The sequence below is a fragment of the Elaeis guineensis genome, chromosome 12, assembly GCF_000442705.2.
Source record: "Elaeis guineensis isolate ETL-2024a chromosome 12, EG11, whole genome shotgun sequence".
NCBI classification, from domain to species: domain Eukaryota; kingdom Viridiplantae; phylum Streptophyta; class Magnoliopsida; order Arecales; family Arecaceae; genus Elaeis; species Elaeis guineensis.
Window position 1 is genome coordinate 7,029,491 of NC_026004.2, and position 12,130 is coordinate 7,041,620.

A 12,130-nucleotide genomic window follows, 5' to 3' on the forward strand; every position below is an offset into this window, starting at 1 on the left:
GCATCGAGTATGGATCCCACGGGGGGACACAAGGAGTGAGTGTCGAAGGAGACGATCGGGGCGGCTCCATTGAACGCTCCTTTAAGAATAAGGGTACTGCGAAGATACAATCCTTCTTCTAGCGCCAATCCTGTTGGTGCAAAAATCTGCTTGCGTCGGAGAAGCTGGAGTCGGGGAGGTCGCGGTCGCCGCCGGGATCTGCAAGGGAAGTCTAAACCGGAGGTGGGGTTGCTCCGGCAAGACCCTCCGACGCTCAAGTCAGTTCTCTGCCTCAACAAGAATGGAGTGTTCGAACGGAGAATTTAGCAGAGTTTTGAGATAAAAAATGAGAGCTTAGAGAATAACGTATATGGGGTTCTCCTTTTTATAGGCGGAGGGTGCCACAGATTGATAGCGACGTTCGTAACCGTCTGGTAGTGGGCTGCCCAGGGTCAGGCGGAATTTGCTGCGAAGAGTAGTGGAGTAGACCCGTGGCTATCACTGGGACGTGCCACGTGGAATCTGCCGCGGGAAGTGGGGCGGCGTTTGTTGTCGCGTCTTGCCAGCAGATGGGAGAATCGTGCGGTATCCGTTGCAGGAGGTGGAGCAGGATCGTGGCCGTTTATCGTGGCCTGTCAGATAGTAATGGAGCCGTGTGGGATCCGTCGTAGGGAGTGGAGCAGTGTTGCGATCGTTACTGCGGCCTGTCAGGGAGTGATGGAGCTGCGCGAAATCCACCGCAGGAAGTGGAGCAGGATCGTGGCCGTGATTGTGGCCTGGGAGTGCAGATCTGTCGGCTGAAGTTCGACAGCGGTCGGAGTCTGGCCCCCGTAGGGGTCCGGGCGGAGTCCTCCTTGCGGTTGGGGTCGTGGGTGGAGCCCGGCTCCCATGGGAGTCCGGGTGGAATCCCCTGCAATCAAAATCAGATGCAAAGTCCGGCTCCCGTAGGAGTCCGAACAAAGCTTACCGGCAGCTGATGTTGAGGACGGAGCCCGGCTCCCGTAGGAGTCCGGGCGGAGTCTACTCACTGTTGAAATTGTCGGCGGAATCCGGCTCCCGTAGGAGTCCGGACGGAGTCCGAACACAGTCTGTCTGTAGCCGTCGGAGTTGAGGACGAAGCCCGGCTCCCGTAGGAGTCCGGGCGGAGTCTCCCTGCAATTAAAGTCAAAGGAGAGGTCCGGCTCCCGTAGGAGTCCGGATGGGGCTTACCAGCGGTTGATGTTGAGGACGGAGTCCGGCTCCCGTAGGAGTCCGGACGGAGTCTGCTTGCGGTTGACGTTGTTGGCGGAGTCCGGCTCCCGTAGGAGTCCGGACGCAGTCTGTCTGCGGTTGTCGTTGTTGGCGGAGTCCGGCTCCCGTAGGAGTCCGGACGCAGTCTGTCTGCGGTTGTCGTTGTTGGTGGAGTCCGGCTCCCGTAGGAGTCCGGACGCAATCTGCTTGCGGTTGAAGTTGTTGGCGGAGTCCGGCTCCCGTAGGAGTCCGGACGAAGTCTGCTTGTAGCTGTTGGAGTTGAGGACGAAGCCCGGCTCCCATAGGAGTCCGGGCGGAGTCTCCCTGCAATTAAAGTCAAAGGAGAGGTCCGGCTCCCGTAGGAGTCCGGGTGGGGCTTACCAGCGGTTGATGTTGAGGACGGAGTCCGGCTCCCGTAGGAGTCCGGACGGAGTCTACTCGCTGTTGAAATTGTCGGCGGAGTCCGGCTCCCGTAGGAGTCCGGACGGAGTCCGGACGCAGTCTGTCTGTAGCCGTCGGAGTTGAGGACGAAGCCCGGCTCCCGTAGGAGTCCGGGCGGAGTCTCCCTGCAATTAAAGTCAAAGGGGAGGTCCGGCTCCCGTAGGAGTCCGGATGGGGCTTACCAGCGGTTGATGTTGAGGACGGAGTCCGGCTCCCGTAGGAGTCCGGACGGAGTCTGCTTGCGGTTGAAATTGTCGGCGGAGTCCGGACGGAGTCCGGACGCAGTCTGTCTGTAGCCGTCGGAGTTGAGGACGAAGCCCGGCTCCCGTGGGAGTCCGGGCGGAGTCTCCCTGCAATTAAAGTCAAAGGAGAGGTCCGGCTTCCGTAGGAGTCCGGACGGGATTTACCAGCGGTTGATGTTGAGGACGGAGTCCGGCTCCCGTAGGAGTCCGGACGGAGTCTGCTTGCGGTTGACGTTGTTGGCGGAGTCCAGCTCCCGTAGGAGTCCGGACGCAGTCTGTCTGTAGCCGATTCTGCTGAGGACTTCGGCTGTGGGTATTTTATACCCAACATTATCCATATCCATAGGTTCGGGTCGGATTCGGGTAGAAAATAGCACTATCCATACTCTACCGATACTCATACTATAGTTTTCGGATTTTATCCAAATCCGAATTCAAACCCAGTCAAACTCTATTTTTTGGGTTTGATCAGATTTGAGTAGAATATATACCCATCAGATCGGGTTAATTTTGCGATCTCTGTTGATGAAAAATACGTAGGACAGCTGGTGCTGGGTAAAGTTTTGGATAAGAAAACTAAGTAAGCCATTAATTAGCACACAGCTTTCCCATTAACTGTTTTCCAGATTCTCGAACCCTCCAGTATCCCGGTTGTTTCCACGACGCAATGGTAACTCATTTCTCCAGGTAAGTAAATAGTTTCCCTTTTTCTTCGTGGGTCGGGGGGTAAATATTTGATCCTTTTGATAGCAAGGTAAGTAAATACTAGTAATTTCATCCGCGTGGGTCTTCGTTTTTACTCTCAAGGGAGGCAATGCCACCCGGATCCGCGTGGACTTCGTAAAAAAAGAGGGAACTCATAAATAATAAACAACTCTGAGTTCCCGGAGGTCAAAGTAAAACCGGATAATTTACCCAAATAAAAATAAAAATAAGACCGGATTCGCACGAGTTGTCGGCACGTTGGATGGGAAGCCGATTCCAGGAATGGTTACGTTAGGGTACGTCTCGTCCACGGCCTATAAATCATGAAGGGGGACTGCTTCCCCGACCATAGCTTGCCTGAATCGCCCTCTTTTTGCTTCTGCCACTGTCGCCGGAGCTATTCGCCGCCCCTCCTTGCTGACGCCCAAAAGAACTCTCCATTGAGGAACAGATAGGGAGTGAGATAAAGAGAAAGGGGATTTGCCGCTGGGTTCTTCCAAATTGGTATGTTCTTTAGAAGCTTCTGTTTCTTTTTTTTCTTTTTTTCTTTTTGGTTTTTGCTAGTGTTTTTGGGTTCGTTCAGGTTTGATGATTGATCTTTGTGAGGAAGATCCTTCCGATCGATGGAAAGTTTAGATTTTGATGGGAAAATAGATTACTTTTTTTAGTTTGGAATGTTTCGTTGGGTCGATCTCTAGGAACAGAAGAGTTTTCGTTTGGATGAAGGAGTACAAGGAGAAGGAAAAGATGGAACTTGAGTTTTCATGGAAATCGCTTTTTTTTTTCTTTATTTCTTTCGGTGATGAAACGTTTCGAGCGTTCCATTTTTCATTGATCGTCCATGAAATTCCGAATTGCGTTGGATCTAGGGGTTTTAATCAAGCGATCAAGATTAGCCGGCGAGGGGCCGAAGAGAACATTGAAAGATAGAAATTTCTATAATCCTTCCCACCCCTTTCCTCCGACAAAAGGAAAAAAAAAAAAAGGTTTTTGGTTATTTTATCGCTCTTTTTTCGGTCACTTGATCTGTAGAAACTGTGGGTCACTAATGTCTTCTTTCTCTTTGCACCTCAACTTTTGCCTTCCGCTGGATTTTGTTTTCCTCTTAAAAAAAAACCATCTTTTTTTAATTTATTTTTTGTTTTTTGGAATTTTCTTTTGATGGAAAAGACTGTTCTTTATCTGTCTTTCTTTTTCTTTTTCCTTCACCTGGTAGAGTTTGTTTCTCTGGATCGTTGGCCAAGAACTTAGTAACTTCCTCTACTCGCAACATCCCCGAAATCGTAGTTTTTCATCTATTTACATATGTGTGATTTTTTTTTTTTTTTTACATTCTCGTTTATGGAGTCTATATTCTCTTTTTTTTTTTTTTTTTCTACTGGATTTTTCTTAGTTTGATTTCTTTTTGAAAGGCTTTCGCGTGGTGGAGATGGCGAAGAAGAAGGAGAAGAAGGTTAATGTTTCGGGGAAGCCGAAGCACTCTCTGGACGTAAACCGCAGCAATGGTGGGGATACCAAAGGTGGTCGGACGGCCGCCACGGTGCGACGGCTCAAGATGTACAACACCCGGCCCAAGAGGGACCAGAAGGGGAAGATCTTGAAGCACGAGCTCCAGTCCAAGGAGCTTCCTAATACCCGCATCGAGCCCGACCGCCGATGGTTCGGTAAGCACTCCTCGATCAATCTTCAATCCTTAAAATCTTATTTTGCTTTTTATTTGCTTGTTTTCTCTTTCAATGTTCGGAAAATTTCATGTAACGAAGTGCCGAAACATCTTTCCAGTGTATATTGATGTCGAGAATTTTTTTGTTACCATGCATTTTATTATCAAAACTTGTCCGACAAGCATTTTAGAAAGTTTTGATGTTAAGGAAAAGCTTTATTTGCTTGTTTTCTCTTTCAATGTTCTGAAAATTTTATGTGACGAAGTGCCGAAACATCTTTCCAGTATATGTTGATGTCGAGAATTTTTGTTATCATGCATTTTATTATCAAAACTTGTCAGACCAGCATTTTAAAAAGTTTTTGTTGTGAAGGAAAAGAATTTCCGGACAAATTCCATCTGATGACATGCATCTGATCGCCAAGTTGAAAACTTTATGCAATTATTTCAGAGAAATGAGATTTTTAGATGCAGAAGTGAAGTTCAGTTCTAATTGTTCAAAATTGGCCCACAATCGTGGGAGGGTTTCATTATGTCTTGACGTACGATCTACCAGTGCTGACTAAGTTTGCAGGCATTTTTCTTTGTTAGTTTATACTTGTTTATCTATTTATTTAGTTGGTTTGGTGTTGAGGATGATGTGGGGTAGCTTTCATTGACGTGTCATGATTAATTATCAGAAACACTCATGTTATATGTGACTGCTGTTTTGAATTTCAGGTAACACACGGGTTGTGAATCAGAAAGAACTTGAATTTTTCCGTGAGGAGCTTCAAAACCGACTTTCTAATAACTACAATGTCATACTGAAGGAGAGGAAATTGCCATTGTCCCTTTTAAATGACCATCAAAAGGTAAGAACTTATTTATACTGCCCTTTTATGCATACATTTAAACTTTGACATAAACCACAACCTTATCTGTCTAATTTGGTTGATCTTCTGCTTATTTTTATGATCAATTATCTGAAAGAAGAAATGTTTCCACTGCATATTGGTTTTTACCTATTTCGATGATGAATATTTGATGGTAGCTCTTAAAAGTTACTGTTTTATTTATGCCACAACTTATTTGCTTTTCAATCACTTGTTATGCTATTAATCTGAATTGATACATTTAGAACTACATGGTGGTGCAAAATTAGGATTAGCTTAGTATCTGATTCGAAGCAAAGGTACTCTCTCAATTAATTTGTGTCAGTAGCTCATCTAGTTCAAACATGAAGAACCAAAAATTGCTCACCTACATACTCTAAATCACATGCTAATTCTAAAGTACAAGGAGGTTCTGGATTTCTCCTTTATGTTCACTGGAAATACCTATGGAAGCACAATTCAGTGTAAATTATTGATATGAAGATATTCTTTTACTTGAACTGTCTATGCAGCAAGCAAAAGCACATCTTCTTGATACAGAGCCTTTTGAAGATGCATTTGGACCAAAGAGGAAGAGAAAACGCCCAAAGCTTTTAGCATGTGACTATGAATCTTTGGTTAAAAAGGCAGATGGATCTCAAGGTACAGAGTAATTTGTTAATCTTCTGCGAAATCATTTACTTGTTTAATGCCTTTGATTTGATTTAAAATTGTACATTCTGTAAAATATGACTTTTCAGGCAACTTGTTGTTTCTTTAAGGATATGCTGCAAAATCCATGTTTTCTCATATCATTTCTTGTTGATTCCCTAGTTTTGGTTCTCATTAGTCGTCTCATAGTAAAGAGTACGCCAAAACCTTTTAATTTTTATATAATATCAAGTTCATTTATTTTTCTGCAGATGCATTTGAGCAGAAATCTGCTGCTTGGCAATCCAGGGAGGAGGGTGAAGAAGATGGCTTAAGAGACTTGGTCAGACACACAATGTTTGAAAAGGGGCAGAGCAAGCGTATCTGGGGTGAGCTCTACAAAGTTGTTGATTCTTCAGATGTAGTTGTCCAGGTTTGTTTCTGCCAACTTGTGTTGTAATGCATATGTGTCCTTGTAAAACTTGAGAAACTATCCAAGATTTGTGGCAGCATCTTGTGGGAGGCTGGAGTTATTTTGAAGTGGTGCATGCAGTTTGAAGCATGACCATGTGTGCATATATGTTTCAATGGTAGCTTCCTTGCAGGACGGGATATGATATATGTTTAGGCAGCACTTAGGGTGATGTAGACACATCTAAGTACCGTTTCAATTGCTGGCTTAGCTTTCTACTGTTTGATCTTGAATGTGTTTATATTTTAACTGAGGGTCCAGATGATGCCATCACAAATGGTTTGACATATTTTTGTGTTTAAGATAACTTATCCTATTTATTTGCTTATTTGCATCATTCAACTTGAGTACAGGTATTAGATGCTAGGGATCCACAAGGAACTAGGTGCTACCATTTAGAGAAACACTTGAAGGAGAACTGCAAGCACAAGCACATGATTCTTTTGCTGAACAAGGTTTGTTGTCTCAACTAGTTTGTGTTTCCAATTGGCAGTTACATTTTTTGTCAGTGTTTACTTAAAAATCATTTTTAAAAGCTGACTAATGGTCTGATTGGTTTATTTTCTTACCTATAAAGTGCGATTTAGTTCCTGCTTGGGCAACAAAAGGATGGCTGCGGCTGCTATCAAAAGAATATCCTACACTGGCATTCCATGCTAGCATTAACAAATCTTTTGGCAAGGTTTTAATATTTTATTTCTTTTGCTTGCTTGCTTGCGGCTCATTCTTTGGCTTTAATGACTGTCATTCTTGAATTACTTTTTATATGCCATAGGGTTCTCTTCTATCAGTGTTAAGGCAGTTTGCCCGTTTGAAGAGCGACAAGCAGGCCATATCAGTGGGATTTGTTGGATATCCTAATGTTGGGAAGTCATCAGTTATTAATACTTTACGCACAAAAAATGTAATTTTTGCTATCACTTTGAATACCAAATGATAGTGCCTTTTCCTTTTTTGGTTCACTAGTTTTAAGTTCTTTCCATGATGCTATATGGCACATTTTTGTGGAATTTTGCTTCCCAAAAGAAGAAAAAGTTCTGCTGTTTGTAAATATATATTATCTATTCAAAAAGTCATGGCAACAGACTTTAAAAAAGAAATTCAGGAACCGAGTCATTTTTGAGTCCAGAAAAGAAGGTATTTCAAGATACTTATATAATAGTAAATAACCTAGTCAAAGCTTTTGCTTTCCTGTACATAGGCTAAAAGGCTTCCTTTTTGGCTTTCTAGAGCCAGCATAGCATTTCACTGAATTTATTAGGCATACAGTTATACAATACATCAAGCTTATAATTTCTGTTTGACCACTTTGTAAAATGATTTCCAGCTTCTTTTAGTTCAATGTTTAAGCATTAGAGATTAAAGGAGGACACTCTTGCTCCTTCAATCATAGCATAATACACCAAATCACTGCCTTCACTGATGCATTCACATCTCCTATTATCTTAAGTTGAAGTGTGCTGATACTGAAATGCAATTAAAAGCTGTGTAATATTCATTATGAAGTTGTTTGATGTTTAGTACAGCTTTTTTAAGGATATTGTGGACTTAGATTCTGTACTGTTGTTATTAATCAATTTTAAGTAAACCTGCTGGTACTGATAAATCATGTGAAAGCTGAATAACATGTGTTTTTCTGCATTTTATTGCTTATATGATAATAATGACAACATTCTTATGTTTTCTTAAACTGTTAAATGCTGTCTATCTGATTTGGATCACTTTTTTGTTTTCTGAAGGTCTGCAAAGTGGCTCCAATTCCTGGAGAGACTAAAGTTTGGCAGTATATTACTCTTACCAAGAGGATCTTTCTAATTGATTGTCCTGGAGTTGTATATCAAAACAAAGATTCTGAAACCGATATAGTCCTTAAGGGTGTGGTATGTATGTCTTATTTTTCCTTAATAACCATGAATATATGTTCTTGCATATTATGTGGTATTTATTCTTTGATTGGCTATTGTAGGGTTACTTTATCATGATTAGTGTTGTCTCTTTCATCCTTTTCTTTTTAAGTGGCTTATTCATTAGAAGTTGTAAGAGTCAATCATCCTACTATTTTGATTATCATGCTTTGATGCAAAAACATGGTACAGAATTTCATCAGTGAGGTGCCCCAGTCTACAATTCAATTGCTTTTTACAATTTGGATTAACTTCAGTAACTAACTATTGCTGTTGATATTGTTATCAAACAAGCAAGTTAGGAATCCTGCACCTTTGGTTACATACATGCCATTGATATGCAAATATTTAAAAGTGAGCCTTAATATCGTATGCATGTGTCTTGCATTATTTTGACAAACTCTGGCCTCTTTAGTGCTCTAAATTCTGATTATCATAGTGATCAGAATTTGATATCCATCACAGTCCTTGTTTTTTTCCTTTTAAATATTTTTTTTCATCATAGAATTTTGACCACAGAAGTCCATTGGTCCATATTATGGTGGCATGTGCACCTATAGAAGGTAAACAAAAGCACATTACTACCAAATGATAGGACTAATGGTGAATAGGATCTCCTTATTAGATCCAACTGGCAACCTTTGCATTCCTTCACCAGGATAAACAAGTGGATAGCCTTGTAATCATATCATTATACGTCTTTTTAAGAATTCTACTACTTTTTGTCTACCCTTCTGTTTGCATTATGCCAAATGGTACAAGATACAGGAGGTGGAGCAGGTATTTACACTTTATAAACGATCATCAGATGCCTAATCTATCATTCCTAATCTGGATATGCTACTGCAGCAAGCTAGGATATCTATTCAGAGCATCCAACAAGCATATGTCATTATAGTTGCTAATCTCAATCCAAAATAGGCCAAATGTAGAATGGAGGCTAATTTGGGATTCTTTACCAGGTGCGCATTACAAACTTGGAAGATGCATCTGAACATATAGGAGAAGTCTTGAGGCGCGTAAAGAAGGAGCATCTGCAAAGAGCCTATAAGATTGAAGACTGGTACATCTGTTTCTTTTTCCTTTTAATATTTTTGTTAATTTCATTTATAAGGTTTATTTATTGTACCAATATTGTTCGGTTGTTTCTTTTCCGCAATGAGTTTGTCTTTCTTTTCAGAATTAATTCATGGTACTAGTATTATAAGTTAGCTTTGCCTGTTAAGAATTGTATTTGAGTGGTGATCGCTCAACCATAGAAGTTCATCAGGTGATACCAATGGATTGCAAGAATAGGGCCGCGCAATGTGACTGGAAACAGTATTGAGTTTTACTTCTTACTTGACCTTCTGATTCAAAAGTTATGAGACATTCTCAGTGTAATCATAGACAGCCAGCATGTCTATATAAGAAGTGTTCTTATTTCCTGGATCCATGCTTTGTGTAGATGCAAATAGAAGGCTCTGCCAAACTCCATACCATATAGTTTTAATCTTTTATGCTTTTGAGGCATGGTATTGCATTAAACCATGACTTCCAAGTTTGAACACCATTTTGTTGGCAACTGCCTTGCATGCCCTTTTATCCTAATAATCAGTCAACTTGCTAAATGGACCTGTTTAGGCCTTTTTTTTCCTTTTTCTTTTTTGTTGGTAAGGACTGACTGTTTGTACTCTTTTTCCAGGGTTGATGAGAATGACTTTCTTGTCCAGCTGTGTAGATCAACAGGAAAACTTTTAAAGGTACGACCTAGTTTTGTTTTTGTTTTTCTTTTTTGATGATCATCAATATGCTGATATATTATAAGTCTTGATTGAACACCTTACACCACCAATTTTATTTATCCTAATTCTATGCTTGTTCTGGACCACGGCAACCTTGAACAAGGACAGTGTTTCTGTTCCTCCCTACACTGCCCCACCCACCCCCCCAAATCATACATGAAAATTGTCCATATTTCTCTAGCCTCCCCCTTTTTTCCAACTCTGACCCAAATTCAAGCACGTGTAGTCCATTAGGGCAACTTCAGATACAATTGCATTTATATGAACACCAACTCACTTGGTTCTATAACATTTTGTCCTTGGTTGGTGCAACTCCTGTGTCAATGCTCATTCCTTATGCCTCACCTCATAGACTTATCATGTCATCTCTAGATTCTCATCTTTGCTAGGCTCCTCTTATTTTGCAATATTCTAATCTGACAAAATTGTGTCTTGTTGCAGAATCATAGAATTTGTTTTTGGGTCGCAAAGCATGCTTTGGTTAGATTACACCTTAGAAGCACTGATCTCATTATTCTATCTTGTGGACATCGCTTTTGAAATATCTCGTTTCGATTTCCATTTTAGGATAACACCCCAGAACCACTGATCTTAATATTCTATGTGGGGGACATCACTTTTGAAATACCTTTTTTTGATTTCCATTTTACTATCTTTTCAGTTGACTCTGGTATTTTATACCATTAGGTTTGTGAACCCTGAGGTGGGACTTCATTTGTAGAGACTGCAGTTTCTAGCGCTGCCCTAGATCCATGGTTGAGATCATACTGGATAATTAAGCCCTTAAAACTTTCTGGGTTATCATCTGCTTAGATCCATTAGTACGTGCTGAGTTCCCATCTTTCAGCAACAGCCACTGTTGCCATGAGGAAGTTTTTTATACTCTGAGCTATGATGGCCAAGGCCTGGGAACATAGGCAATCGAGCTCTTGAAGGGGCAATGTCTCTGATTGATCAAGAAATAAAATTCTAACTGAGCAAATTGCATTTGACTTTTAAAATTAAATTTCAGAAAACTGTGCATGAACAGAAATATTGACTTCCTTCCATCTCTTCAATCTGATTTTCAACATTAATCATATTCCCCCTTCCATGCAAATATGAGTTGTAGTTTCACTTTTTCTCAAAAAATATTATTTTAATGCAGAGATAAGCTATTATCTACTGCTCTTTTTTGTTGCAATAGATAGTCATTGCCAAGATCTAGTTGAGTCTCCCATTCCTTAGGATGACAAATTTCACTTTAAACTTCTTGCATTTCAAGGAATGAATTGTAGCAGGTGATGGATGTTGAAGAGCTAAAGTTTTTCTGGATTATTTTCAGGGAGGCGAGCCTGATCTAATGACTGCAGCAAAGATGATCCTCCATGACTGGCAAAGAGGCAAAATACCCTTCTTCGTGGCCCCACCACAACAGCAGGAAGGTGATCCATCAGGAAATTCCAATTTGCCTGATGCAAGCGAAGAACCGACAATTAGCACAGATCGGACAGCTGCCGCTATGAAAGCCATTGCTGGTATTATATCATCCCAGCAGCTAATGCATGTTCCTGCTCACAAGGACTTCGGTAATGTCATCGAAACAGAGACCAAAAAGATAGAGCACCCTGAAGAAGATGCAAGCCCATCTGAAATCTAATCAAGCCCCCCTGCAGCCCCTTTCGTTCCAGCAGGTTTCAGAGAATTATGGGAAGGAACATAGCCCTAAAGTTCTTTGTTCTTCATCTGTGGCTGTATCTATGTAGGCTTGTTGGATTTTGAACATTAGAAAGTATCTGGAAGGTGGGAAATGTTTTGCCATTTTTGATTACTTGAACCAGATCAGATTTTTTGGTACGTGGAGTCTAATGACTCACTAGAGAGGAAGAGTCTAGATTTTTTGCTTGTATTTTGTGCATTTTGCCTCGATGATTAATAAGATATTAGTGGCAAAATCATGATGATTTAGTTATTGCACTGCTGTGGGTTGCTTTTTTTTTTTTTTTTTTTTTTTTTTTTGGGTTTTGTTTAATTGTAGTAAACGGCCGAACGTGCCGTTGTGCTTTCTACATCGCCTAGTCCTCGTTGGGCCATGCTGCTTGTGGTATAATGGGGCCACCAGCCCATTACGTTACAAAATTCTGTTCGTCACAGGACACCCATTAATCTAGCCATTGCAATTCTTATCAAATATTAAGAATACCGGAGTTGTGGCATGTTGACACC

At 41.3% G+C, this 12,130-nt stretch overlaps 1 protein-coding gene across 3 annotated transcripts in view; it reads left to right on the forward strand.

The window, feature by feature from the left end:
* LOC105037243 (nuclear/nucleolar GTPase 2) overlaps positions 1-11,872 on the forward strand; it is a 40,380-nt gene extending 28,508 nt beyond the window's left edge. For 2 of the 3 annotated variants that reach the window (XM_073246307.1, XM_073246306.1), the window contains exons 2-12: positions 4,010-4,261; positions 4,981-5,114; positions 5,648-5,777; positions 6,038-6,198; positions 6,591-6,692; positions 6,815-6,919; positions 7,013-7,141; positions 7,977-8,117; positions 9,104-9,204; positions 9,826-9,883; positions 11,250-11,872. In XM_073246307.1, the coding sequence (XP_073102408.1) occupies positions 4,027-4,261; positions 4,981-5,114; positions 5,648-5,777; positions 6,038-6,198; positions 6,591-6,692; positions 6,815-6,919; positions 7,013-7,141; positions 7,977-8,117; positions 9,104-9,204; positions 9,826-9,883; positions 11,250-11,564 (1,611 nt within the window). In that variant the 5' untranslated portion in view covers positions 4,010-4,026 and the 3' untranslated portion in view covers positions 11,565-11,872. Of the gene's footprint in view, positions 1-2,636; positions 3,102-4,009; positions 4,262-4,980; positions 5,115-5,647; positions 5,778-6,037; positions 6,199-6,590; positions 6,693-6,814; positions 6,920-7,012; positions 7,142-7,976; positions 8,118-9,103; positions 9,205-9,825; positions 9,884-11,249 lie in introns of those variants that run through there. The other variant, XM_073246305.1, reaches the window with a different exon arrangement.
* The last annotated feature ends 258 nt before the right edge of the window (positions 11,873-12,130 follow it).